The 27,525-nt window shown below is 37.0% G+C and overlaps 1 protein-coding gene across 1 annotated transcript in view; it reads left to right on the forward strand.

Annotated features, from left to right (window-relative positions):
• The window catches only part of NETO2 (neuropilin and tolloid like 2), a gene marked incomplete at its 5' end in the record, with an annotated part of 53,177 nt that extends 27,455 nt beyond the window's left edge, over positions 1-25,722 (forward strand). The window contains 3 exons of the mRNA XM_080828525.1: positions 1,944-2,172; positions 22,193-22,306; positions 23,670-25,722. Coding sequence (XP_080684651.1) covers positions 1,944-2,172; positions 22,193-22,306; positions 23,670-24,250 — 924 coding nt within the window. The 3' untranslated portion in view covers positions 24,251-25,722. The remainder of the gene's footprint in view (positions 1-1,943; positions 2,173-22,192; positions 22,307-23,669) is intronic.
• Between the last annotated feature and the right edge of the window lie 1,803 nt (positions 25,723-27,525).

The following is a 27,525-nucleotide window of genomic DNA, read 5'->3' on the forward strand; positions in this document are numbered from 1 at the left end:
ACTTGATCAAAAGTTATCCCTTTGAGGTATATTTTTTAGTTGTTTGCTCTTAGTTTTATGCCATCAAGGTATTTTAGTGGGAAGAGATACCAGATATTACATTTTTATTATATGAAGTCTTTTATTTTTAATTTTTTAAAGATTTTATTTATTTATCTGACAGAGGTAGCAAGAGAGGGTACGCAAGCAGGGGGAGTGGAGAGGAAGAAGCAGCCTTCCCGCTTAGCAGGGAGCCCAATCCAGGGTTCCATCCCAGCACCCTGGGATCATGACCCGAGCCGGAAGGCAGACGCTTAATGATAGCCACCCAGGCACCCCATGAAGTCTTTTAAATTAAAAGGCAAGGGCTGGGGTGCCTGGCTGGCTCTGTCAGTAGAACCATGTGACTCTTGATTATTAGGGTTGTGAGTTCAAGCCCATGTTGGGTATAAAGATAACTTAAAAATAAAATCTTTATTTTTTTTCTTAAGATTTTATTTATTTGACAGATCACAAATAGGCAGAGAGGGGGTTCCCCGCCAAGCAGAGAGCCTGATGCGGGGCTCGATCCCAGGACCCTGGGATCATGACCCAAGCCGAAGGCAGAGGCTTTAACCCACTGAGCCACCCAGGCACCCCAAAAATAAAATCTTTAAAATGAGAGGTGGAGGTGGCATCACATTGCTACCTCAGAAATAGAAACTAGAATGAATACTCATGTCTTTAGCAACAAAGGAAATTTTTATTCTCTATTCACTAAAATTTCAATTGTAGAGTCACAGAGGAGCAACTAGAGCAAAAAGGGAACTGTCTGTGCATGCGTGCAGAAAAGGCACCCCAGAGGGTGGAAAGAACACGAATGGTAGAGTCGGGCCAACCCAGGTCAAATCCTCACCCTGAGTAACCTTGGGCAAATTCTTAACAAACTGAGCCTTCATTTTCTCCCTGCCTGTAAGGAATAATAGCCATTTCATTCAGTTCTCCTAGAGATATGTACAATGTGTTTCTAAGTCCACAACCTGAACAGTAACACTCACAGTATTTCTTTTTTTTTTTAAGATTTTATTTATTTATTTGACAGATCACAAGTAAGCATAGAGGCAGGCAGAGAGGGGAGAGAGCAGACTCCCCACTGAGCAGAGAGCCCGCGGGGCTCGATCCCAGGATCCTGAGATCATGACCTGAGCCGAAGGCAGAGGCTTAACCCACTGAGCCACCCAGGCACCCCACTCACAGTATTTCTAAGCCTGCAGTCTAAAGGAAATCTTCAAACAAAAGTGGGCCAAGCATATTTTAAGAACTTAGTACCAGGTAGCAACTGCCTATAAAATTTCAAGAAAGAGGATGCTAAATAAAATAGATATTAATAGTGCTTATTTTGATACTGCAGTTGATATCTTCCTGACTGAAAACATAGAAATTGTTATTTATGGGGTGAAGTCTTAAAACCACTTAAATGTCCAGTATAGAATAGGAGATAAACAAACGACAAGACACCATGGTAACGTTTTTGGTATTGAGGAGTATAGGTAAGATAAAAATGGTTTCGATGTGTTTGTTACAGGATGTATGTATCTTACAATTAAACTTAGGTTTTTAAAATGTGAAGAAAAACTGAAAAAGAATTGCAACAATTGCAAGAGTGATTCTTTCATTTTCCCAATTTGTCAGTACCAGGAGGTTGCTTTCATAATAAGAAAACTATGTAAGAGACCCAGTTTGCCTCATGGAGCAAAAAGTTTCTTTATAGACAAAACACAAACTTAGGTTCCTTAATGCTTGCTTCCATTAAGAAGGAAACCATCAGTTTTGGTTCTTTTGACTCCTTAGGCACCAGCCTTTAGCTCTTGTGCTCCTGTCAGCTGTCATATTTCTATATTTCTACCATGTTGACTGGATAATCAGAAATCAACACTCAATTTTAATCTTTTCAAAAGCAGTGTTTTTCTCTGTTAATGTTACAGATTTATTTGAGGTTCCTAGATTATCAAATGGAGCACTCAAATGAATGCAAGAGAAACTTCGTTGCAGTTTATGATGGAAGCAGTTCTATTGAAAATCTGAAGGCTAAGTTTTGCAGCACTGTGGCCAATGATGTGATGCTGAAAACAGGAGTTGGAGTGATCCGAATGTGGGCAGATGAAGGTAGTCGGCTAAGCAGATTCAGAATGCTCTTTACTTCCTTTGTGGAGCGTAAGTAAATCCTATAGCATTGAGATCTTTTACATAATTTTCATTCATTCAGAATTTAATTATTGAGCATTTCCTTTTGACAAAGACTGCAAGTCAAAGAGAATGCAGAAATAACTAAGTCTGAGTCCCTATTCTCAAGGAATTAACTGTCCTGGGTGAAAAACCATGTTAAAACATAAATTGCAACACTGCCTTATTATAGAGGTGTAAACATAATAGGGAAAGCAGAAAGTGGAAACTCCTTTCAAGATTTTCAAGATTAAAAATAATTACCAGTGGTTTAATTCAGTTTGGTATATAATTTATGAATCTACCAAACCATGCTCATCAAAATTCAGAAAGGCTATGTTTTCTTTGTTTCTAACTTTTTTATGTTTAAATAATTTTAAGTTTAAAGTTATAAAAATAGTACAGAGTTGGGTTTTTTTTTTTGTTTTTTTAAATTAACATATAATGTATTATTTGCTTCAGGGGTACAGGTCTGTGATTGATTCAGTCTTACACAATTCACAGCATTCACCATAGCACATACCCTCCCCAGTGTCCATCACCCCATCCCTCCTTCACCCCTCCCCTCCAGCAACCCTCGGTTTGTTTCCTGAGATAAAGTTTGTTTCCCTCTCTGGTTTTATGTTTCATTTTTTCCTCCCTTCCCCTATGATCCTCTGTCTCGTTTCTCAAATTCCTCATATCAGTGAGATCATATGATAATTGTCTTTCTCTGATTGACTTATTTTGCTCAGCATAATACCCTCTAATTCCATCCACGTCATTTCAAATGGAAAGACTTCAGAGTTTTTTGATGGTTGCTTAGTATTCCATTGTGTTTATCTACCACATCTTCTTTAACCATTCATCTGTTGGTGGACATCTAGGTTCTTTCCATAGTTTGGCTATTGTGGACATTGCTGCTATAAACATTCAGATGCACATGCCCCTTCGATCACTTCATTTCTATCTTCACGGTAAATACCCAGTAGTGCAATTGCTGGGTCATAGGTACCTCTATTTTCAACTCTTTGAAGAACCTCCATACTATTTTCCAGAGTGGCTACATCAGCTTGCATTCCCACCAACAATGTAGGAATGTTCCCATTTCTCCACATCCTCGCCAACACCTATTTTTCCCTGACTGGTTAATTTTAGCGATTCTGACTGGTGTAAGGTGGTATCTCACTGTGGTTTTGATTTGTATTTCCCTGATGCAAGTGACATGGAGCACTTTTTCGTGTGTCTGTTGGCGGTTTGGGTGTCTTCTTTGCTGAAATGTCTGTTCATGTCTTCTGCCCATTTCTTGATTGGATTATTTGTTCTTTGGGTGTGAGTTTGATAAGTTCTTTATAGAATTTGGATACTAGCCCTTTATCTGATATGTCAGTTGCAAATATCTTCTCCCATTCTGTCAGTTGTTTTTTGGTTTTGTTGATTTTTTCCTTTGCTGGGCAAAAGCTTTGGATCTTGATGAAGTCCCAATAGTTCATTTTTGCCCTTGCTTCCCTTGCCTTTGGCGATGTTTCTAGGAAGAAGTAGCTGTGGCTGAAGTCGAAGAGGTGGCTGCCTGTGTTCTGCTCTAGAATTTTGATGGATTCCTGTCTCACACTGAGGTCTTTCATCCATTTTGAATCTGTTTTTGTGTGTGGTGTAAGGAAATGGTCCAGTTTCATTCTTCTGCATATGGCTGTCCAATTTTCCCAGCACTATTTGTTGAAGAGACTGTCTTTTCTTTTTTTTTTTTTTTTAAAGATTTTATTTATTTATTGGACAGACAGAGATCACAAGTAGGCTCCCTGCTGAGCAGAGAGCCCGATGTGGGACTCGATCCCAGGACCCTGGGATCATGACCTGAGCCGAAAGCAGAGGCTTTAACCCACTGAGCCACCCAGGTTCCCGAGACTGTCTTTTCTTCATTGGACATTCTCTCCTGCTTTGTCGAAGATTAGGGGACCATAGAGTTGAGGGTCCATTTCTGGGCTCTCTATTCTGTTGCATTGATCTATGTGTCTGTTTTTCTGCTAGTACCATACTATCTTTTTTTTTTTAAGGTTTTTTGTTTGTTTGTTTGTTTGTTTTTTTAAGATTATTTATTTATTTGACAGACAGAGATCACAAGTAGGCAGAGAGGCAGGCAGAGAGAGGAAGGGAAGCAGGCTCCCCACTGAGCAGAGAGCCTGATACGGGGCTCGATCCCAGGACCCTGGGATCATGACCTGAGCTGAAGGCAGAGGCTTTAACCCACTGAGCCACCCAGGCGCCCCAGTACCATACTATCTTGATGATTACAGCTTTGTAATAAGCTTGAAGTCTGGGATTGTGATGCCAACAACTTTGGTTTTCTTTTTCAACATTTCTTTGGCTATTCTCGTCTTGTTCTGTATAAATTTTAAGATTATTTGTTACATTTCTTTGAAAAAACTTCGTGGTATTTTTTTTTTTTTTTAAGATTTTATTTATTTATTTGACAGAGAGAAATCACAGTAGACAGAGAGGCAGGCAGAAAGAGAGGGAGAGAGGGAAGCAGGCTCCCTGCTGAGCAGAGAGCCCGATGCGGGACTCGATCCCAGGACCCTGAGATCATGACCTGAGCCGAAGGCAGCGGCTTAACCCACTGAGCCACCCAGGCGCCCCGCTTCGTGGTATTTTGATAGGCATTTCATTAACTGTGTAGATTGCTCTAGGTAGTACAGACATTTTCACATTATTTCTTCTTCCGATCCGTGAGCATGGGATGTTTTTTCATTTCTTTGTGTCTTCCTCAATTTCTTTGAGTACTCTGTAAGTTTTCTGAGTACAGATTCTTTGCCTCTTTGGTTAGATTTATTCCCAGGTATCTTATGCTTTTGAGTGCAATTGGAAATGGGATCAACTCCTTAATTTTTCTTTCTTCTATCTTGTTGTTGATATATAGAAATACAACTGATTTCCGAGCCTTGATTTTATATCCTGACACTTTACTGAATTCCTGTATGAGTTCTAGCAGTTGGAGTGGAGTCTTTTGGGTTTTCCACATAAAGTATCATATCATCTGCAAAGAGTGAGAGTTTGACTTCTTTGCCGATTCGGATGCCTTTTCTTTTTGTTGTCTGATCACTGAGGCTAGGACTTCTAGACTATGTTGAATAGCAGTGGTGATAATGGACAGCCCTGCTGTGTTCATGACCTGAGGGGAAAAGCTCTCAGTTTTTCCACATTCATAATGATATTCGCTGTTGGTTTTTCATAGATGGCTTTGATGATATTGAGGTATGTACCCTCTATCCCTACACTTTGAAGAGTTTTGATCAAGAAAAGATGCTGTACTTTCTCAAGTGCTTTTTTGGCATCTACTGAGATGGTTCTTGTTCTTTCTTTTATTAATGTATTGTATCACACTGATTGATTTGCAGTTGTTGAACTAATCTAACAGCCCAGGAATAAATCCCACTTGGTTGTGGTGAATAATCCTTTTAATGTACCGTCGGATCCTATTGGCTAATATTTTGGTGAGAATTTTTGCATCCATGTTCATCAGGGATATTGGCCTGTAATTCTCCTTTTTTTTTTTAAGATTTTATTTATTTATTTGACAGACAGAGATCACAAGTAGGCAGAGAGGCAGACAGAGACAGAGAGAGGGAAGCAGGCTCCCTGCTGAGCAGAGAGCCCGATGCAGGACTTGATCCCAGGACCCTGAGATCATGACCTGAGCTGAAGGCAGCGGCTTAACCCACTGAGCCACCCAGGTGCCCTAATTCTCCTTTTTGATGGGGTCTTTGCCCGGTTTTGGGATCAAGGTAATGCTGGCCTCATAAAATGAGTTTGGAAGTTTCCTTTCCATTTCTGTTTTTAGCAACAGTTGCAGGAAAATAGCTATTACTTCTTCTTTAAATGTTTGGTAGAATTCCCCTGGAAGCCATCTGGTCCTGGGCTCTTGTTTGTTGGGAGATTTTTTTTTTTTTTTTTTTTTTTGATAGAGATTACAAGTAGGCAGAGAGGCAGGCAGAGAGAGAGGAGGAAGCAGGCTTCCTGCTGAGCAGAGAGCCCGATGTGGGGCTCAATCCCAGGACCCTGGGATCATGACCTGAGCCGAAGGCAGAGGCTTAACCCACTGAGCCACCCAGGCGCCCCTGTTGGGAGATTTTTTGATGACTGCTTCAATCTCCTAACTGATTATGGGTCTGTTCAGGTTTTCTATTTCTTCCTGGTTCAGTTGTGGTAATTTATACGTCTGTAGGAATGCACCAATTTCTTCCAGATTGTCAAATTTGCTGGCATATAGTTGCTCATAATATGTTCTTATAATTGTTTGTATTTCTTTGGTGTTGGTTGTAATCTCTCCTCTTTCATTCATGATTTTATTAATTTGGGTCCTTTCTCTTTTCTTTTTGATAAGTCTGACCAAGGGTTTTATTAGTCTTATTAACTCATTCAGAGAACAAGCTCCTAGTTCCATTGATCTGTTCTACTGTTCTTTTGTTTCATTGATTTCTGCTCTAATCGTTATTATTTCTCTTCTCTTTCTGGGTTTAGGCTTTCTTTGCTGTTCTTTCTCCAGCTCCTTTAGGTGTAGTGTTGGGTTGTGTATTTGAGACCTTCTTGTTTCTTGAGAAAGGCTTGTATTGCTATATACTTTCCTCTCAGGACTCTCTTTGCTGTGTCCCAAAGATTTTGAACAGTTGCGTTTTCATTTTCATTTGTTTCCATGAATTTTTAAAATTCTTCTTTAATTTCCTGGTTGTCCCATTCCTTCTTTAGTAGGATGCTCTTTACCCTCCACATATTTGAGTTCTTTCTAACTTTCCTCTTGTGGTTGAGTTCTGGTTTCAAAGCATTGTGGTCTGAAAACATGCAGTTGTTTTCAAGTGCATTTCATTGGGAATGATCCCAATCTTTTGGTACCGGTTGAGACCTGATTTGTGACCCAGGATGTGATCTATTCTGGAGAATGTTCCATGTGCACTAGAAAAGAATGTGCATTTAGTTGCTTTGGGATGGAATGTTCTGAATATATCTGTGATGTCCATCTGGTCCAGTGTGTCATTTAAAGCCTTTATTGTTGATCTTTTGCTTAGATGTTCTGTCCATTTCAGTGAGGGGAATAGTAAAGTCCCCTACTATAATTGTATTATTGTTGATGTGTTTCTTTGATTTTGATTTTGTTATTAATTGGTTTATTTTTTTTTTATTTTTTTTTAAATTTATTTATTTGTTAGAGAGAGCGAGCAAGCACAGGCAGACAGAGTGGTAGGCAGAGGCAGAGGGAGAAGCAGGTTCCCCGCCGAGCAAGGAGCCCGATGTGGGACTCGATCCCAGGACGCTGGGATCATGACCTGAGCTGAAGTATTAATTGGTTTATATAATTGGCTGCTCCCATGTTCGGGGCATAGACATTTAAAATTATTAGATCTTCTTGTTGGACAGACCCTTTAAGTATGATATAGTGTCCTCCCTCATCTCTTATTATAGTCTGTGGCTTAAAATCTAATTTGTCTGATATAAGGATTGCCACTCTGGCTTTCTTTTGATGACCATTAGCATGGTACATTGTTTTCCACCCCCTCACTTTAAATCTGGAGGTGTCTTTGGGTCTAAAATGAGTTTCTTGTAGACAACATATTGATGGGTTTTGGTTTTTTATCCATTCTGAAACCCTGTGTCTTTTAATTGGGGCATTTAGCCCATTTATATTCAGGATAACTATTGAAGGATATGAATTTAGTGCCATTGTATTTCCTGTAAGGTGACTGTTACTGTTTATCATCTGTGTTCCTTTCTGGTCTGTTACTTTTAGGCTCCCTCTTTGCTTAGAGGACTGCTTTCAGTATTTCCTGTGGGACTGGTTTGGTGTTTGCAAATTCTTTTAGTTTTTTTTTGTCCTGGAAGCTTTTTATTTCTTCTTCTATTTTTAGTGACATCCTAGCTGGATATAGTATTCTTGGCTTCATATTTTTCTCATGTAGTGCTCTGAATATATCACGCCAGTCCTTTCTGGCTGGCCAGGTCTCTGTGAATAGGTCTGCTGCCAGTCTAATTTATCTACCATTGTAGGTTACAGACCTCTTGCCCCGAGTTGCTTTCAGGATTTTCTCTTTGTCTCTGAGACTTATAAGTTTTACTATTAGATGATGAGGTGTTTACCTATTTTTATTGATTTTCAGGGGGGTTCTCTGTGCCTCCTGGATTTTGATGCTTGTTTCCTTCCCTAAATTAGGAACATTCTCTATAATTTGTTATAATTTGCTCCAATATACCTTCTGTCCCTCTCTCTCTTCCTTCTTCTGGAATCCCAGTTGTTCTAATATTGGTTGTTTTTTTTGTTTTTTTTTTCAAAGATTTTATTTATTTATTTGACAGACAGAGATCACAAGTAAGCAGAGAGACAGGCAGAGAGAGAGGGAGGAAGCAGGCTCCCTGCTGAGCAGAAAGCCCGATGCGGGGCTCGATCCCAGGATTCTGGGATCATGACCTGAGCCGAAGGCAGAGGCTTAACCCACTGAGCCACCCAGGCACCCCTAATATTGGTTGTTTTATGGTATTACTTATCTCTCAAATTCTCCCCTCGTGATCCAGTAGTTGTTTACCTCTCTTTTTTTTTTTTTTTTAATCTCAACTTCCTTATTCTCCATCATTTGGTCTTCTATATCACTAATATAGTGATAGTCTTCTGCCTCATTTATCCTAGCATTAAGAGCCTCCATTTTTTATTGTACCTCATTAATAGCTTTTTTGATTTCAGCTTGGTTAGATTTTAGTTCTTTTATTTCTCCAGAAAGGGACTTTATTTGTCCAGTGATTCTCTACTATCTTTTGTGCTTTTTTTCAAGCCCAGTTAGCATCTTTTCTTTTTTTTTTCTTTTTTTTTAAGATTTTATTTATTTGAGAGAGAGAGAGAGAGAGCATGAAAGGGGCGAGGGGCAGAGGGAGAAGCTGGCTCCCTGATGAGCAGAGGGCCTGATGTGGGACTTGATCCTGGGACTCCAGGATCATGACCTGAGCCGAAGGCAGTTGCTTAACCAACTGAGCCACCCAGGTGCCCCAGTTAGCATCTTTTTAATAGTCACTCTGAACTCTAGTTCTGACATCTTACTAATGTCCATATTGATTAGGTCCCTAGCTGTCATTACTGCCTCTTCTTTTTTTTGAGGTGAGTTTTTCTGCCTTGTCATTTTGTCCAGAGAAGAATAGATGAATGACAGAACAAAGTGCTGGAAAGATAACAACAACCTCAGAAAAATACACACTAACCAAGTCAGAAGATACCTTCTAGAAAGTATCTATTTATTTGGTCTATTCCAAATATATATCAAAAATATTTGATCTATTAGGATTTTCTTTTCTGTTCATAGAATTGAACAATCTGTTAAATTTGTAGGTGTTCAGAATGGTTTGATAACTATCTAGATGAATTCCTGGGACCAGACGAAATTTAGGTCTCCTACTCCTACACCATCTTGCTCTTCCCTCTCTACTATAGAGTTTTCATATGTCCTTCACTCAGATTCCCCTAATAATGTGGTAAAACTGAAAACTAACACTGATATAGTATTATCGACCGATATATGTAGACCTTATCCACATGTCACTAGTTTTTCATTAGTGTCTTTTTCTGATGCAGGATCCCACACTGCATTTACTTGATATCTGTCCTTGAGTGTCCTCAGTCTGTGACAGTTTCTCAGCCTTTAATGACCTTAATATATTTGAGTAAGGCTTTTTTTTTCTTTTTAATTTATTTATTTGACAGATAGAGATCACAAGTAAGGAGAGAGGCAGGCAGAGAGAGAGGAAGGGAAGCAGGCTCCCCGCCGAGCAGAGAGCCCCATGCGGGGCTTGATCCCAGGACCCTGGGACCATGACCTGAGCCGAAGGCAGAGGCTTTAACTCACTGAGCCACCCAGGCGCCCCAATGACCTTAATATATTTGAAGAGCATTGGCCATTTATTTAGTAGAATGTCAATTTGAGTTTGTCTGATGTTGTCTCGGTTCTTTTGAGGTTACGTATTTCTGTCAATATCACAGAAATGATACTACACCTTTCTTAGCTCATCACACCAGTGAGGTAGGGGGGTACATGTGGATTTGTCGCCTGTTAACTTTGGTCACTTCCTTAAGGTGCTGTCTGTCAGGTTTTTCCACCATAAAGTTACTGATATTTTCATTTCTAGGTAATAATTGTCTTTGAGACTATGCAAATATCTCTTTGCTTACTAATTTTAGCATCTGTTAATGATTTCTGCTTGTGATAGGAATTATTGTAATGTTTACCTAATGGTAGTTTTCTGCTTCCATTATGCCTTCTCTATTTATTAGTTGTAATTCTACTGTGAGGAAGAGTTATTTTTCCCCTCAATTATCTATTCAATGATTTATATCAGTATGAGTTTATGGATATTTATTTTATGCCATCATTGTATATATAATTATATATAACATGTAATTATTATAGTACTAACAATAATTTATTACTCAAAGTTCCAGCTTTGGCCCTTGGGAGCTCCTTCAAGTTGTCACTTTCAACTTTGGATGTGCCCTTCCTTTTTTTTTTTTTTTTTTTTTTTCTTAAATCACTTTCTTACTTTCTGTCACCACAAGATGACTCAGGCTCAACTGTGTGTTCCTTAGCCCAGCCCTGAGACCAAAAGGGTTAGAAGCCCTTTTCTTCTCTTACAGAAGGCACTGCTAAAAACACCTTTGGGGTTTTTTTAATAGAAATCGTAATGTATCTGTGGATTGCTTTTGAGTAGTTTAGTAGTGTCATCTTAATAAATGTTAAGTCTTCCAGCCCATGAACCCAGGATGTCTTTCCATTTATTTGTTGTCTTTAATTTTTTTCAAGAGTGTTTTGTACTGCTTAGTATGCAGGTCTACAAGTCTGCATTGTTAGTGTGTAGAAAATCACCTGATTGTTCTATGTTGTGTTTGTATCCTGCAACTTGCTGAGTTAGTTCATTAGGGGTGTGTGTATGTGTGTGTGTGCGCGCATGTGTGCACACGTGCACATAATCTTGTTAAAGTTTTCTTCATGTAAGATCATGTTGTCTGCAAACAGGTAATTTTCCAATTCTGGGTACTATTTTATTTTTTTATTTCCTTTTCTTTCCTAATTGCTCTTGCTAGGACTTCTAGTACTATACTGAATAGAAGCTAAAGGAGACACCTTTGCCTTCTTTCTGATCTTAGGAGCAAAGGTTTTAGCCTTTTACCATTAATAGGTGTTAGCTGTGGGGTTTTCATATATAGCCTTTATCATGTTGAGGAAGTTTTCTTCTGGTCCTAGTTTATTGAGTGTTTTCATCATGCAAGGATGTTCAATTTCCTCAAAAGCTTTTTCTGATTCAGTTGAGATGGTTATATCATTTTTCTCCTCTTTATTCTGTTAATGTGTTGTATTACATTGATTGATTTTGTATATAAAACCATTTTTATGTTCCAGGAATAAGTCCCGCTTGGTCATGGTGTATGATCCTTTTAAAATGTTGCTGAATTCACTGCTAATATTTTGTTAAGGATTTTTGCATCAATATGCATAAGGGATATTGGTCTGTAGTTTTATTTTCTTGTAGTATCTTTGTCTGGCTTTGATATCAGGGTTATGCTGGTCCATAGAATCAAAAAGAAGTGACCCTTTCTCTCCAGCTTTTTGGAAGAGTTTGAGAATTGATGTTCTATAAATATCTGGTAGAATTTCCCAATGAAGCCATCCAGTCCAGGGCTTTTCATTGTTGGGAGATAGTTTGATTACTGTTTCAAACTCCTAGTTAGAGATCTATTCAATTTTTCTATTTAGTTTCATTCAGTTTGGGTAGAATGTATGTTTCTAGGAATTTGTCTATTTCATCTAGATTAGCAGTTTGTTGATGTAGAATTGTTTTTAAGATTCTCTTTTAATCCCTTTTATAGCTTAACATCTACAATAATGTCTCCACTTGAGTTTCTGATTTTAGTAATTTGAATCTTTTCATCTGTTTCTCTTTTTACCTTAGTCATTGTAACTAAAGTTTTGCCAGTTTTGTTCTCTTCAAAGAACCTTTTTTTTTCTTTTCTCTAATTTTTCCATTCTCTGTTTCTCTTCTCTATAATTTTAGCATTTCTGACAAAGACATAGAACTCCCAAGTTTAGTTTTTCCTTTTTTTCTCATTCTTTAAGGTTAAGTTACTGATTTGAGATCTTTCTTTTTTAATGTAGCATTTATAGGTATAAATTTCCTTCTTTGCATGTTTTCACTGCTTCTCATAAAGTTTTGCTGTGTTGTATTTTCATTTTCATTTATCTCAAGGTATTCTCTAATTTCCCTTCTGATTTCTTCTTTGACCAGTTAGTGGGTTAAGAGTGTGTAATTTAATTTCCACATATTTATGAATTTTCCAGTTTTCATTCTGTTATTGATTTCTAGTTTTATTTTAGTGTGATTGGAAAAGATACTTTGTATGATGTCAGTTTTTTAAGATTTTTGTGTGTATGTGGTGTAACATATGGTCCATCCTGGAGAAAGTTCCATATATGCTTGAAAAAAAATGTGTATTTTGCTGTTGTTGGATGGAACCTTCTGTATATATCTATTAGGTCTAGTTGGTTTATGGTATTATTCTTTATTTGCTTATTAATCTGTGTAGTTGTTCTACTCATTATTAAAAGTGGGATAGTGAACTCTCCAACCATTATTGTAGAATATCTAATTGTGCCTTGAATTCTGATAGTGTTTGCTTCTTAGATTTTAGGAGTCTGATTTTTGGTTTATATTTTTTTATAATTATTATCTTCTTAAGGAACCCTTTTACCAATATACAGTGTCCCTCTTTGTCACTTGCAACAGTTTTGATTTAAAGTCTATTTTTTGTTAATATTTGTATGGCCACTCCAGCTATCTTTTGGTAACTATTTGCATGGAATATCTTTCTCCATTTTTTCACTTTCAATCAATGTATATCTTTAGATCTAAAGTGAGCCTTTTGTAGAACAGTATATAGTGGGATCCTTTGGGGTTTTTTAAATTATCTATTCTGCCAGTCTCTGCTTTTTGAATGGAGGGTTTAACTCATTTACCTTTATAGTAATTACTGAGAAGGAAGGACTTCTTCCCTTTTGCTGTTAGTTTTCTAAATGTCTTAAAGCTTTTTGTCCCTCATTTTCTTCATCACAACCTTCTTTTTTGGTTAGATTTTTTTGTGGCAACACATTTGAATTTCCTTTTGTGCATATGCTTTAGATATTTTTTTTATGGTTATGTGTTTGTCTTTCTATGAGTTGGTTAAATGACTTTAAAAGTCATTTTTACTATTTTGTGAGCACGTGAGAACCTTTTTATATTAAAGAACGGGGTAACTCATGTATAGATACTGACCCAGCTTAAAAGTGGAAAATGTCTGAGGACAGATTTTAGGATACTTTCCTTTAGCTCCTGATAATTCATGTGAACAAATCCCAGGAAAAGTTGGTTCTATTGCCTTTCTATCTCCTATCAAAGTCCAAGTGACTTGTCTGTACTTTCTAATAATTATTTTGTTGACTTTGCTTATTAGAAATACAAATCATATTAATTAGCTTTGATTTTTTTTGAAAAACTGCTTTCAAAAATACCATCATGTTTTTGGCTTGGTTTTGAGTGGCTTGGTTTAACTTTAATCTATATTTGGATAGTGCTGATTAATCCCTCTGACTAGTCCCTTTCCTCACAGTCACCTCTGTATGAAGAAAATTACCATCTAAAGACTCATCTACACTGCCCCAATATAGGTGACTGTGTATGTTCATATCACATATATTTTAAAAATAAGTGTATATCTTCTGTATTGTCCTCATAAGAGAAGGAGATATAATTTTAAGATATTATATTATTATTATTCCATGGATTCTTTGTTAAGATCATGATCGTATGTGACCTACATAAGCTTTATCATAGCTGAACTCTTGCATCTATAATTTTTAAAGACTTGATGAATTGCCAGATGGATAGTTGGGTTATGAAGCCAATTTAGCCAATCAGCCTTCCTACTTGCCTTCCATTCATTTATTTTACATTTATCATATGAGATACTGTGTTTGCTGTGAAGACACGAAAATGAATGAAACAGTCCCTGCTCTAAAGGATGGTCTTTCAAGTGAGGTAACATACGTGCAAATGGGGCAGTTGCAGGAATAACAATGACAAAGACTATTTGAGACAGAAAACGAAGTGCTTCCTGATTAAGTATCTAGGTTATTTCTAGCAGACAGCATCGATTATGGAGCAAGTAGTCCTTGAAGGGAGGGCCTTTGAGTTTATTTATCCTTGAGGGCAGGTAGATTTGAGAAGGTAGAAATGTTGAATAACTGAGGTTGTTATTCCAAACAGGGTATGGAATGAACAAAACACATACAGCCCAGGCTTATTTGATCAGAAGAAGTAGTAGAAGAAAGAAGAGAGGAAAAATATGTCAAGAGAGGTAGACTAAAACCAAAGTTAGACGGCCTTTAAATTAAAGGCTAAAATTAGAGTTCCTATCACAGGCATTGGGGAATTTTGAAGGGTTTCATACTATAAAATGACATAATCAGAACCTTGTTTCAGTTGGAGTGTGGAGGCTATGGAGGAGGGAGGCTAACTTCCATAGTCAGGGGGCTAGACGAAGATGGTCTGAACTAGAGCAGAGACAGAGGGAGAGTTGTGGAAGTAGAAGCAACAAGATTTGGTGACTGACCAGACTGAAAAGTAACAGAATGAGTCAAAGATACCTACAGTTTCAGTCTGACTGACTTGGAAATAAAAATTGGAGAGATAAGAGGAATAAGTATTGAGTTATTTTGGATTTAGTGAGTTTCTCAAGTAGCTGGAAATGTCAAGAGCGCAGCAGTGATATTTACCAGGAGCAAACTGTGTTGCTGCCTCTTGTTGCCCTATGGATGCATATAAGCTGTTTCCAAAAAAATTTTTATCAACTTTTCACACTTGAAAAAAACTGCTATGTAAAGGCTGCTTCACTTCAAATAACTACAAAGCAGTGCTTGATACAAAGATATAGTTTCAGTTAGCAAGAAAGCCTTTCAGCCATTTCCCTTACTCCTCAGTTTATTTATTCCCAGCGTCTCGTACCTGTGCTTTCCAGTGGTGTCCAGCAGCCCCATGTGGCTGTTGAACACTCATAATGTGGCCCATCTAAATTGAAATGTGCTATAATCATAAAGATAAATCTTGGATTCAAAGACTTGGTAGGAAATAATGTAAAATACCTCATGAATATTTTATATGTGTTAAATGAGAATGTTTGGGGGATTGTTTCAGGGCTCCCCAACACCACCCACATGTTAGGTGATTTGCTAGAAGGACTCACAGGACTCCACATGTATTTGAATAGTTACAGCTGAGATTTCTGACAGAAAAGGATATGTGACCAACAAATGGGAATTACTGTCTGAGTCCTCTCAGAGGAAATCCTCACAGCGTTCCTCAACACTCGCTCCCTCGTATGAGGGGCACACTGAGCTTGTGTTTCTCCAGCAACAAAAAATGCAGTAACATAGACAATGTTTCTGTCCAGAGAAGCCCATTCGAGCTCCGCACCCAAGGTTTTTACTAGGAACTGGTCTCATAGGCACATTCTGCGTTGCCTGTACCAAAATTGTGGACTCACAGAAGGAAAGAAGGTATTCGGCATAAATGACATTGTTCACACAAACTCTAGGCACTATGGACCTTATCAATCAGAACTAAGGGCCAACCTTGCACGCAAACCCTTCTAAAGGTAGTGTCCTCAGTCCCGCTGTAGTAACTCTTTTCTGCACAGATATATTGGGTTAAATAAGCTATTAGTAAAATTCATTCCACCTGTTTCTTTTTAAAGATGTTTATAATGTGGCTACTTGGTCACATTTTGGCTTGCATTATATTTATTTTGGGCATCACTGATACAAATCTTACAAGCAAAATTCTTCTCTAATGTGTTTTAGTTAAGGTATTTCTCTATATACACTAATGATTTCTCCATCAGTACAGATCTGTTAAGTAAATATGTGGAAAATCTCCCTCAAGTTGTATCTTCACAATAATCACTAAATATAAGACTTAGCTCCATATCCTAAATTTAGCTTTATTATCCATGAAGAACAGGAAAACTATCCCTCCAAAAAAAAAAAAAGTAATGTATATGATCAAATAAAGGACTTTGTAAGTTTTTATAAAACAAAAGTCCCAGTTTGGAAATCTCCTTTTAATAAGCGCATTAGAGAGCTCCAAATAGTACATTTTTATATGCTCATCATTGATTCAAAGTGTTAAACTCTTTTGTTTTTCTCTAAGCTATTAATGATGTGTAATTGTTATGAATCCATTCATGAAAACAATCAATATTTTAGAAAAGGTTTATATGGATGGACTAATTCTACCCATTATAGATTACAGATATGACTAAAATAATATAACTTGGCTAAAACGAATGATACAGAACAGTACTTTCCAAGCACTGAATACTAATATATATTTCACTCTTCGAGACAGGATATGGTTTTAGGAAAATAATTTCTAGGACTACAACTGTGAAAGCAGCAGAAGTTATTTTTGTTAGAATTAATCCATAATGGGATTCTCAGTGACATACTGCCTGTGGCGGTCCTGCAGGCCTCCTTGAGGGACAGACCATCTCTCAGCATCATTGCCACATCTCATGAGAAAGGGAGGGGAACTGAAAGCCTAACCCTTCTTCTTTCTCACACCATGACCCAGTAGAAAGTCCTCAGGCTATAAGTAGAAAAGAGTTTATAACTGGCACTATTTTTGCAATTCTCTTTGTCCCTTACTTATAAATTCCAATAATTCAACCATTTTTTATAGTTCTTGGTTGAAGTATGTCATTAGCATCCCATGTCAGTAACTGATACTTCAGTTCTCTTTTTAAACAGCTCTGCTTGTCCATTGAAAATCCACAGAGCTTAATGCATCTATGAGTATAATACATTTCTGCAAAACAATATCTGACGATGTCAGCGCTGCTTTCTAATTGCTTTAAATAATGTGAGAAGCAGTTGTAAAGAATTCTTTAATAAAAACTCAGGGTGTTTTCTACTCACTGTTCAATCAGTGAGAAACACTGACCAGAAAACCTTTTTTTTCCCCCCTTTTGAGGATTATAAAGAGACATCAAAATGTTCTGTGTCACACAATGTTCTGTGGATAAACTTTAGGACCTAATGATAGTTTGATTCAAAATCAGAATACCTAGCAGCCGCAGTGCTGCTTATAACCTCACTCAGCCCATCTTGAAAATAGCTTCTGTTCCCTGTCTCTTCGTTTGTGAACTGGATAAGACTAGTAAAATTAGAAAGGTCAGTAGGTAATATGATATAGTATGAAAAAGAGTTGTGGTATGACATATAAACAAAACGGAAAACCCCAGTTTTTAGAAGTATTCAAAACTACTGTGTGTTCTCTAGGCCATTTATTATGTTAAAGTGCACACCTGAGTGTAATATAATTTTATGATCTATGGGACACAGCTGAGGTAGGTACACTAGCTAATTTTGTACTGAAATAAAATACCAACATACCTTCTCATTGGCTTTTCTGTCCTCAACCTAATGGCTTATTTATGTAACTGGTATCTTTTGTCCTTAACGATAAGCTTTGAAGCCATCAAGCATTTCTTAAAGAATCATGAAATACTTAATGGTTAAATGGTACCATGTGGTGGATTCAGTTTCTGAATAAATTACTGGTTATATACATGATTCTTCTGAAAATAGAAGTATCAACATGATTGAGACCACTAATTTCAGTCTCACTGATTTTATTTTTGTTTTTAAGAATTTATTATTTGATAATCTCACAAAACAAACTGAGGGTTGCCGGGGGGAGGGGGGTAGGGAGAATGTGGTGGGGTTATGGACATGGGAAAGGTATGTGCTATGAAGTGTGTAAACCTGGCGATTCACAGACCTGTACCCCTGGGGCTAATAATACATTATATGTTAATAAAAAATAAAAATTAAAAAAAATTAAATGAATAAAAAAATCAAGTCAAATAAATGTGTATTATTAACTAAAAAAAAAAAGATTTTTTTATGTGAGGGGCACCTGAGTGGCTCAGTGGGTTGGGCCTCTACCTTCGGCTCAGGTCACAATCTCAGGGTCCTGGGATCAAGCCCAGCATCAGGCTCTCTGCTCAGCGGGGAGCCTGCTCCCCCACCCCCCACCTGCCGCTCTGCCTACTTGTGATCTCTGTCAAATGATTAAATAAAATCTTTAAAAAAAAAAAAGATTTTTTTTTAAAGATTTTATTATTTGAGAGACAGAGAACAAGAATGGTGGGGAGGGGCAAAGGGAGAGGGGGAAGTAGACCCCCTACTGAGCAGGGACCCTCCCCCACCAACACAGGACTTGATCCCAGAACGCTGGGATCAAGACCTGAGCTGAAGGCAGACACTTAACTGAGCCACCCATGTGTCCCAGTCTCATTGATTTGAGAACCAGAAGTCTGAAATACCCGGTAGTCCATCAGTTAAAATTTTAAGTTAGACAGGTTAACCAATAACCGAAACAATTTTTATTAATTACTAGAGACCCTAATTACTGGACTAATGGACTAATTACTAGTCCATCGTTACCTCTTCTCTCTGTTTCTTAGGACTATTTCCCAAACTCACAGTTCTTAGCTATTTTATTTTAAATTCTTGAGTCATTAGAGCCACCTAGGGGTTATTATACTTGAACAGGAGTGGGTAAGTACCCAACAAATAAGCAAGTCTAAAAGTTTTACAGAGAATATTTAATTGTATATGGATAAAACTCATGCTGAAACTCAATTTAGTTTATAATGGGGAAGGAGAAGGGTTTCACAAATCCTGGGTCATAGTAATTAACCGTAGATGATGAGACTGCTGAACTAGAACTTGGGTGACTTTTACCTTTTGGGGATTCTGCCTTAAAGAGAGATTATATATTTGTCCTCTAATTGCAAAGCAATTTTGGATGTTATTTTTTTATTTTAATTGAAAAATAATTGGCATTCATTCAATATTAGTTTGATATTAGTTTCAGTGATTTGATATTTACATACATTACAAAATGATCACCACAATAAGTCTAGGTTTCATCTGTCACTATACAAAGTTGTTACAGTATTATCAACTATATTCCCTGTGCTGTACATTACATCCCTGTGACTTATTTATTTTATAACTGAAAGACTGTTCCTCTTAGTCCCCTTCCCCTACTTTGTCCTGTCTCCCCATCCCCTTCCCTCTGGCAGCCATTAGTTCTCTATATCTATGAGTCTTTCTGTTTTGTTTGTGCATTTGTTTTGTTTTTTTAGAATCCACATATAAGTGAAATCATATGTATTTGTCTTTCTCTAACTAATTTTATTTAGCATATCTTTTCAGTCTATCCATGTTGTCACAAATGGCAAGGTTTCACTCTTTTTTATGGCTCAGTAGTACTACAGGTTTTGTTTGTTTTGTAGAAACATTTTTATTTTCATTAACATAATGTTTTATTTGTCTCAGTGGTACAGGTCTGTGATTCATCAGTCTTACACAATTCACAGCATTTATCATAGCACATACCCTCCCCAGTGTCCATCACCCAGCCACCCCATTCCCCCATCCCCCTCCATTTTAGCAACACTGTTTCCTGAGATTAAGAGTCTCTTATAGTTTGTCTCTCTCTCTGGTTTCGTCTTGTTTCATTTTTCCTTCCTTTCCCCTGTGATCCTCTGTCTTGTTTCTCAAATTCCTCATATCAGTGAGATCATATGATAATTGCCTTTCTCTGATTGACTTATTTCACTTAGCATAATACCCTCTAGTTCCATCCATTACTCCAATTTATATATGTATTACATCTTTATTCATTCATCCATTTATGGACACTGAGGTTGCTGCCGTATCTTGACTATTGTTAATAATGTTGCAGTGAACATAGGGATGTCTGTATCTTTTCCAATTAGTGTTTTCATTTTCTTTGGATAAATATCCAAGAGTGGAATTGCAGATTATATAGTAATTCTATTTTTAATTTTCAATTTTTTGAGGAACCTCAAAACCTCCATACTGTTTCCCACAGTAGCTGCACCAGTTTGCATTCCCACCAACAGTGCACAGGGGGTCCCATTTTTCCACATCTCCACTGACACTTATTTCTTGTCCTTTTGATAATATTCCTGGGGTCTCAATAAATACCTATTTTTACAGCCCATCTTCAGAGCCAAATTGAGAAATAGACAAAAGGGGGTTAAGCAGGTGGATACCAAACAGTCTTGTTTGTTTGTTTGTTTGTGTTTGCCAAACTGTCGGTTTTATTACTGGTGATGCAGTTGGACAATGTGTTTAAGTATTCCAAAACCTCCTGTGTTTGTAACCTAAAGAGAGAGCCTTCTCTTTAGAGGGGAAAGAAATACTAAATTCACTGTTTTGATAAGGTTCATTGTATATTTGTTTTTTAAAAAAATATTTAGGGGAGGAAATTCAGTTACTCGTCCTATAAAATTTTACATATTTCTTTTCATCTTGAAAATAAACTTTTAAAAAATATATAAAAAATATTTGAGGTCTATCAGTATAATAGAGAGTGGTATTCAGTTTTCTTTCTTTGATGAGATACCTATCTTAAATGTAGAATTTTTTAGACAGGAAATACATTTTGCTTGATTATGTTTCTGGAAGTCACAATGATTAGTTGATTTTTACGGGCTTCTGTAAATGTGAGAGAAAAGGCATCATGCTTCTTGGCTTTCAGATTCTTGTGTGTATGTCTTTATACTGAAAAACACACTATTACTATGTTGGTACTTTTGTCTCCAGTCCAGGACTTTATTTCTTAACAGAAGTAAACACACCGAGTCATAATGTAGTGTAACAAATACAGGAGAAGTGTTAAATAGAAGCACATCTAGAGTATGACAGGAACACAGGAGTCACACTAGGTACCTAGGAGAATTGAGGGAATCTTCACAGAGAGGGCTGCATTTTCAGTGATCTTGAAAGATGAGCAGGTAGTCACCAGGAAGGAAGGAGACGACATTTCGGGCTGAAGAACAGTTTACACAAAACGTGAAGTTACATGGTATATAGTCCATATATCTTTATCATTTAAAAAAATTTTTAATTTACAAATTCCAAGGAGTGATTTTTTTTTTCTGGTAAAATCTACATAACATAGAATTTGCCATTTTAACCATTTTTAAGTGCATAGTTGAGTGGCATTAGGTACATTCATATCTTTGTGCACCCATCAGCACTATCCATTTCCAGAAATTTTTGATCATCCCCAGCTGAAACTGTTCCATTAAACACCCCATTCCCCTCTCCTACTGGGTCCTGGTAGCTGATGTTCTCTTTTCCTCTCAATGAACTGACTACACTGGGTACCTCATATACCTGGACTCATACATAATTTGTTCTTTTGTGTCTGGCTTCTTCCAAGCATATTGTCTCCAAGATTCATTCGTGTTGTAGCATTTGTCAGAATTTTCTTCTGAATTTTAACCCTGAATAATAGTCCATTACTTATGTGTGTACCTAATTGCGATTATCCATTCACCCATCAACAGACATTTATTTAGGTTGTTTCCGCCTTTTGGTGGAATAATGCTGCTGTGTGCTTTGTGACTAATGCTGCCATGATCACTGGTGTACTCTGTGTTCGGGCCCCTGCTTTCAGGTGTTCGGGGTATGCACCTGGGCGTGGAATTGCTGGAGCAGACGGTAATCGGTGGGAATTTGGGGGAAACCCCATCCTGTTTACCACAGCAGCTGTACCGTTTTACATTTCCCCCAGCAGTGCACCAAGGGTTCCAGAGTCTCCACATCCTCACCAACATTTTCTTTTAACATTTTGAAAAAATTCACCAGGCTATATGCTGGTTCCGTAAGCACCATGGCAAATGTATTCATACTCTCATTACACTAAAAGTGACATTTGGCACCCAGCTGGAGTAAAAAGTGTTTACCTCAGACCATCTCAGAGAATACTGGCCCTCGTCTTACTGCGTCTCTAGTACAGAGGGTTTCATGGAACGAGGAAGGGTCAGTAAACCAGGATGAGTTCTTAGCAACAAACTTCTTCTTTCCTGCAGCTCCCTGCACAGGTAGCACTTTCTTCTGCCACAGCAACATGTGCATCAATAATTCTTTAGTCTGTAACGGTGTTCAGAACTGTGCGTACCCTTGGGATGAAAATCACTGTAAAGGTGAGTGCGCTGGCAAAGACCAACCTTTTTGAGAGAAAAGTGGCCATTGCCCTTCATTAAGAAACACTTAAAATGTCCTCTATAACTGTGCTTAGCATAGCTGCTTCAGCCAAAATGGAAACATAGAATATAACTGTTCCTTTAAATAGATCATGCATCTCTGGTATGTGGTAAAAGCAAAGAAAAAAATATTTATTCTCAATGAAAGTATTTTTTAATGAACTATGTTTTTTATCTGAAGTTGTTCAAAAGTCTGCCATAATATTTCGTGTGTTATTTTAGTCATTTGTATTGTAAAGATACCTTATTCTCAGAATAATTTAGAAAGTGACCTACAATACTAGTATTTTTAAAATTATATAGAAATACTATTTAATAAATACTGATGGATTCAGTCTTAAAAAGCAGTAAAAGCAGGCTAGTAAGAACTGCTTTTTCATTTTATAAAATTTTCTATGCTATATTTCTAGTGTGTATCTAAGGTAAACATGACTTGTGATAAAACAATGTCTACAGGCATTATCAAATCACTATCTCAGTCTTAAAGTTTACCTGCCTTCTATCCTCCAAGAGTTCAGTAAATATCTTACTATGAGAATTTATTGTGATCTGATATGGCTTCTTAAGTATTTGACTTGAAGTATTTTCAGGTAATCATTCAAAGGTTGGATCTTGATGATATACCTCAGTGGGTTAGCCTGATCGCTTTAGTCCTGTCTTGCTGATGGCCATCAGTAGAAATACTGTGGGGAAAAAAAAAAAGAAAGGAATACTGTGTATATACTTCAGCGTGGCAGTTGGCCAAACACCACAGAGCAGAAAGCTGACCTGATAGAACAAGAGTATTTCTTTGGGCATTTTCTCTATATTCATGTTTTTATTTTTCTATTTTATTTTTTTAAGATTTTATTTATGTATTTGAGAGAGAGAGAGCACAAGTGAGGGGAGGGACAGAGGGAGACGGAGAAACAGACTCCCTACTGAGCAGGGAACGCGATTCAGGGCTTGATCCCAGGACCTGGAGATCATCACCTGAGCTGAAGTCAGACGCTTTACCAACTGAGCCACCCACGAGCCCCTAGATTCATGTTTTTAATTTGATTTGCAAATTGTATACTTTCATGTACCTTCTGAGTAAAGAACCAAGTCCTTTTTCTTTTATGTAATCTATCTGACTATATTGTCGTTGGTTTGTTTAACCAGAAATCTTAATGGGATTGTTTTATTTGTTTAAAAACCTAATTTTAAGTGGCATCATCTGTAGTATATTTGACCCAAGTGTTCTGCTTTACCTAAAAATACTTTACCAACTTGTGACAGAACTCAATGAATTTTGAAAGGCTTATTATTTCTCTTTCTACAGAAAAGAAAAAAGCAGGACTGTTTGAACAAGTCACTAAAACCCATGGAACAATTATTGGCATCACATCAGGGATTGTCTTGGTCCTTCTCATTATTTCTATTTTAGTACAAGTGAAACAGCCTCGAAAAAAGGTCATGGCTTGCAAAACTGCATTTAATAAAACTGGATTTCAGGAAGTGTTTGATCCTCCTCATTATGAACTGTTCTCCCTAAGGGACAAAGAGATTTCTGCAGACTTAGCCGACCTGTCAGAAGAACTGGACAACTACCAGAAGATGCGGCGCTCCTCCACCGCCTCCCGCTGCATTCATGACCATCACTGTGGGTCACAAGCATCCAGTGTCAAACAGAGCAGGACCAACCTGAGTTCCATGGAGCTGCCTTTCCGAAATGATTTTGCACAACCACAGCCAATGAAAACATTTAACAGCACCTTCAAAAAGAGTAGCTACACTTTCAAACAGGCACATGAGTGCCCTGAACAGGCCCTAGAAGACAGAGTAATGGAGGAGATTCCTTGTGAGATTTATGTCAGGGGGCGAGAAGATTCTGCACAAGCGTCCATATCCATTGATTTTTAATCTTCTACTAAGGGGACATTAGTTATTAAGTGTGTACGTATGCAGTCTACCAAGCACCCATACTCTTCAGCCGCCAACCCTTTTCTCCTGTCAAAACTAGGAAGACCTTCATTCCCACTAACCTACTCTAATGGTGAAGCTTTTATTGTCTCAGGCAGCCTATGTGTTAAACCAATCAAGGGACCTACTCCAGTCCATGAACAAAGTAACAGTCACTATTGCTTGGTGTCACACACACAAGGTATGAGCAAAATAGCATCTGAAGAGGGGACTGGTGGTGCTGAGCCTGGCTCAGGCTGCCTGTTAGGCTTAGCAACAAGAAACTGCTCTGGTTGATACAGCTTGTCAACATTTTGATCCCATGATAAGTTTAAAAATAAGATTTGTCTCTACATTCCTTTTGTTTTTCTTTTCTTGAAATTTAATTTATTTTTTAAGTCCATGATTTTACCATTTTGGTTTCTTAAATATAAATGGTTACTGTACCACACATATTTCAATACAGGCATTTGTTCTAGGATTTGTCAAAATATAACTTGTTACTGTGCTAAGTGCCAATGAAGACCCAGAATTCTGTCGCACCCATCTGTTTCTTCTTGACTAATTTCTATACTGCTGCCTTTTAATTACTGGATCCTTAGTCCTTATCTTTTGTGAATAGTAGATGATAAGTTTTATCACCTTTAAGTCATATTTTGTCTTACAGTAGAAGATTTCATAATCCTGGGATATATGCACCCTTGCCAGTCGTGACTAAAAACTTGAAAAAGATTAAAACTTCTAGAAATCCTTTGAATTTTCCCAAATTTGGTCACATACAATGGTGGCCTATTCATTCCTGTGTGCAATGTCGTTTCTTTCATTTTGGGGGAGGCCTGTAATTATGTTTCTTTACAGCATTTCTCATCACCAGATTTGTGTTTCCTGATATTTTTGTAAGAAGATGATTTTGCTCCCTTTGTACTGGTTTATGTTATGGCATATAGTAGCCAAGGTTGTATGAGAGTTAAAGGAAAATTCCTAAGAAACTCTAAGAGCCCTCAGATTGCTTCTTACTTGGGACAATACATTTTTCTAGTTCTTACCAAGAATAACAACTTCCACTTTTTTTTAAACTGCACTTTTGACCTTATTTTTTTTTATGGTATATAAACAATAATTTATAAACATGATATAAAAACTCATTGTGTTTTTTTAGACTTTTGATATTATTTGATACTGTACAAACTTTATTAAATCAAGATTAAAGACCTACACGAGAGATTTCTTCCAGTGTTCACATTAGTGGCTTTGTATACAAATATGCTGTGATGGAACTACACATATTAACTTATTGTAAAGACCTTGGTAATGTGTACATAAGCTTTTGTTTCCTTTTGTTATTGCATTTAGTTTCTGATAAATTTTTCACTGTGTGTTATTTATTCTAAATCACTACACAAATCTTATATTAAAATATACATTGTTACATGATTCTTCAATCATGTTATTGCACTGAGATTTTGAATCTTAAGATAAATATGGAAAGAAATCTGTTTATCAAATTATAACTAATACAGACATGCCATTTAAAAGAGGTCAATTCTCATTTTGATATTTTTTTGTAGTAAATTCTCAATGAAACGAGAGATTGAAGTTTCACTGAATTTCACTGATTTTTTTAAGATACCACATCTATGGGTTTTCTCAGATTAGTGAAAACTGGGACCTTTAAATATGATACATATAAAATACCCCTTCAAAATGTTTCTTATATCACATTTTTCATTTTTCAAAGTACATAATATCCAGGAAATAAGAAAACCTATAAATACTATATATTCATGATTTAGCATTTTTTAAAGTCAGCATACTTTCCTGTTTTAAAAATACAATTTTGGAAGGTAGAAAGACTAAATGAATGTAGTATTCATTGAACTAATGAGCCAGAGCCAGATTAGATAGAAATTCTTTCAGTAGCTATGTTGAATAGGCATTCTAGTAGTTAGTAGCCAGCCAACATTTGAACAGCATAGTAAATATTTAATATAACTGTGATCTCATTCTTAATGCTCATGAAGGAAAACTAGCATATTTTCTATGTAAAATTATATCCATTACAAAAACAGCTGTTAAGTCCATCTTTAACACCTACATTGTAATAGAAACTAATACAGTATGCTTAACTACATTAACTACAGTCACTTGTAACTATATTTTTGAAATGTGTATCCTATTTTCTTTTAAAAGGGCATGAAGAGGCCTACAAAATAGAGCCTTTAAAGAAGACATTCAACATTAAAACAGCATAGAACTACATAGCTTCAGACAACTCCACTTAGCAAGTAAAGCTTGGACAACGATTTTGGTTCTAAAGTTTCTGGCTGCTAAAAGAAATAGTCTTTGTTTTTCACAGTAGAGGACCCAAACTTATCTGCAGAGACTAGTTTTCTCTTCAACTAAAGAAAGAGGATCTGTATATAGAACAACATTTCCTCAGAATTTAAAAAAAGATGCAAAATGCAGAGAGAAGTCAGAATGGTAAATCTTTATCTAGTGAAGGCACATTTTAATACAGTCTAGGATCATCGGGTTTTGATCATTGTGTCTTACAGGGGTTAGAACTGAAGAGCCAGATGATCAGTATTAGCTGAGCCAGCCTTAAACTGCCATATATTGTATGCCTTCATCGAAGTATAGATGGGTATGAGGCCTTGTTTAAACATTTTTTAGCCAAACATTTACTTGGCGGTACACTACAGGAAGAGAAGAGAATGAAACTTTTCTTAGGCATTATTACCAGCATAATGCTAATTGCTGTATTATAGTCTTTCATCTTGAGGTCAGTAAGAAAACTTTACAAATTGTTTACTAAAATAAAAGCCATAAATTTTAGTAATGGAAGATGAACTTTAGCCATCTTGTGGAAGTTATTACACCCTTCACAGAAAATACAGAAGCCAGTTGTTAACCATACAGTGGAAAAATGCAAATCTGGAGGGGAGAATATCTTCAGTTCAGGAGCGGCCTAAGAACATCTCCAATCCTGGGTTTCCTTTCACCTACGATCCTGAGTTTAGCACAAGATCTCAACACTCAAGTGCCCACAAATTGCAGGAAACTATGAATCCCAACATCTAAAGTATGTACAAATAAAGGCACCTTTTGTGGAGGGAAGTCTTCAACGTAAAGGTTTAACAAAAAGCAAAAGATTTTCCACCTTTCACAACACAAAAGAGATTAAAAAGGCTCCTTTCACTTTGACTTGTTAATAGCTTTTGTGTCTGTCTTTGTCA

This window comes from Martes martes (assembly GCF_963455335.1).
Source record: "Martes martes genome assembly, chromosome: 17".
Classification (NCBI taxonomy): Eukaryota; Metazoa; Chordata; class Mammalia; order Carnivora; family Mustelidae; genus Martes; species Martes martes.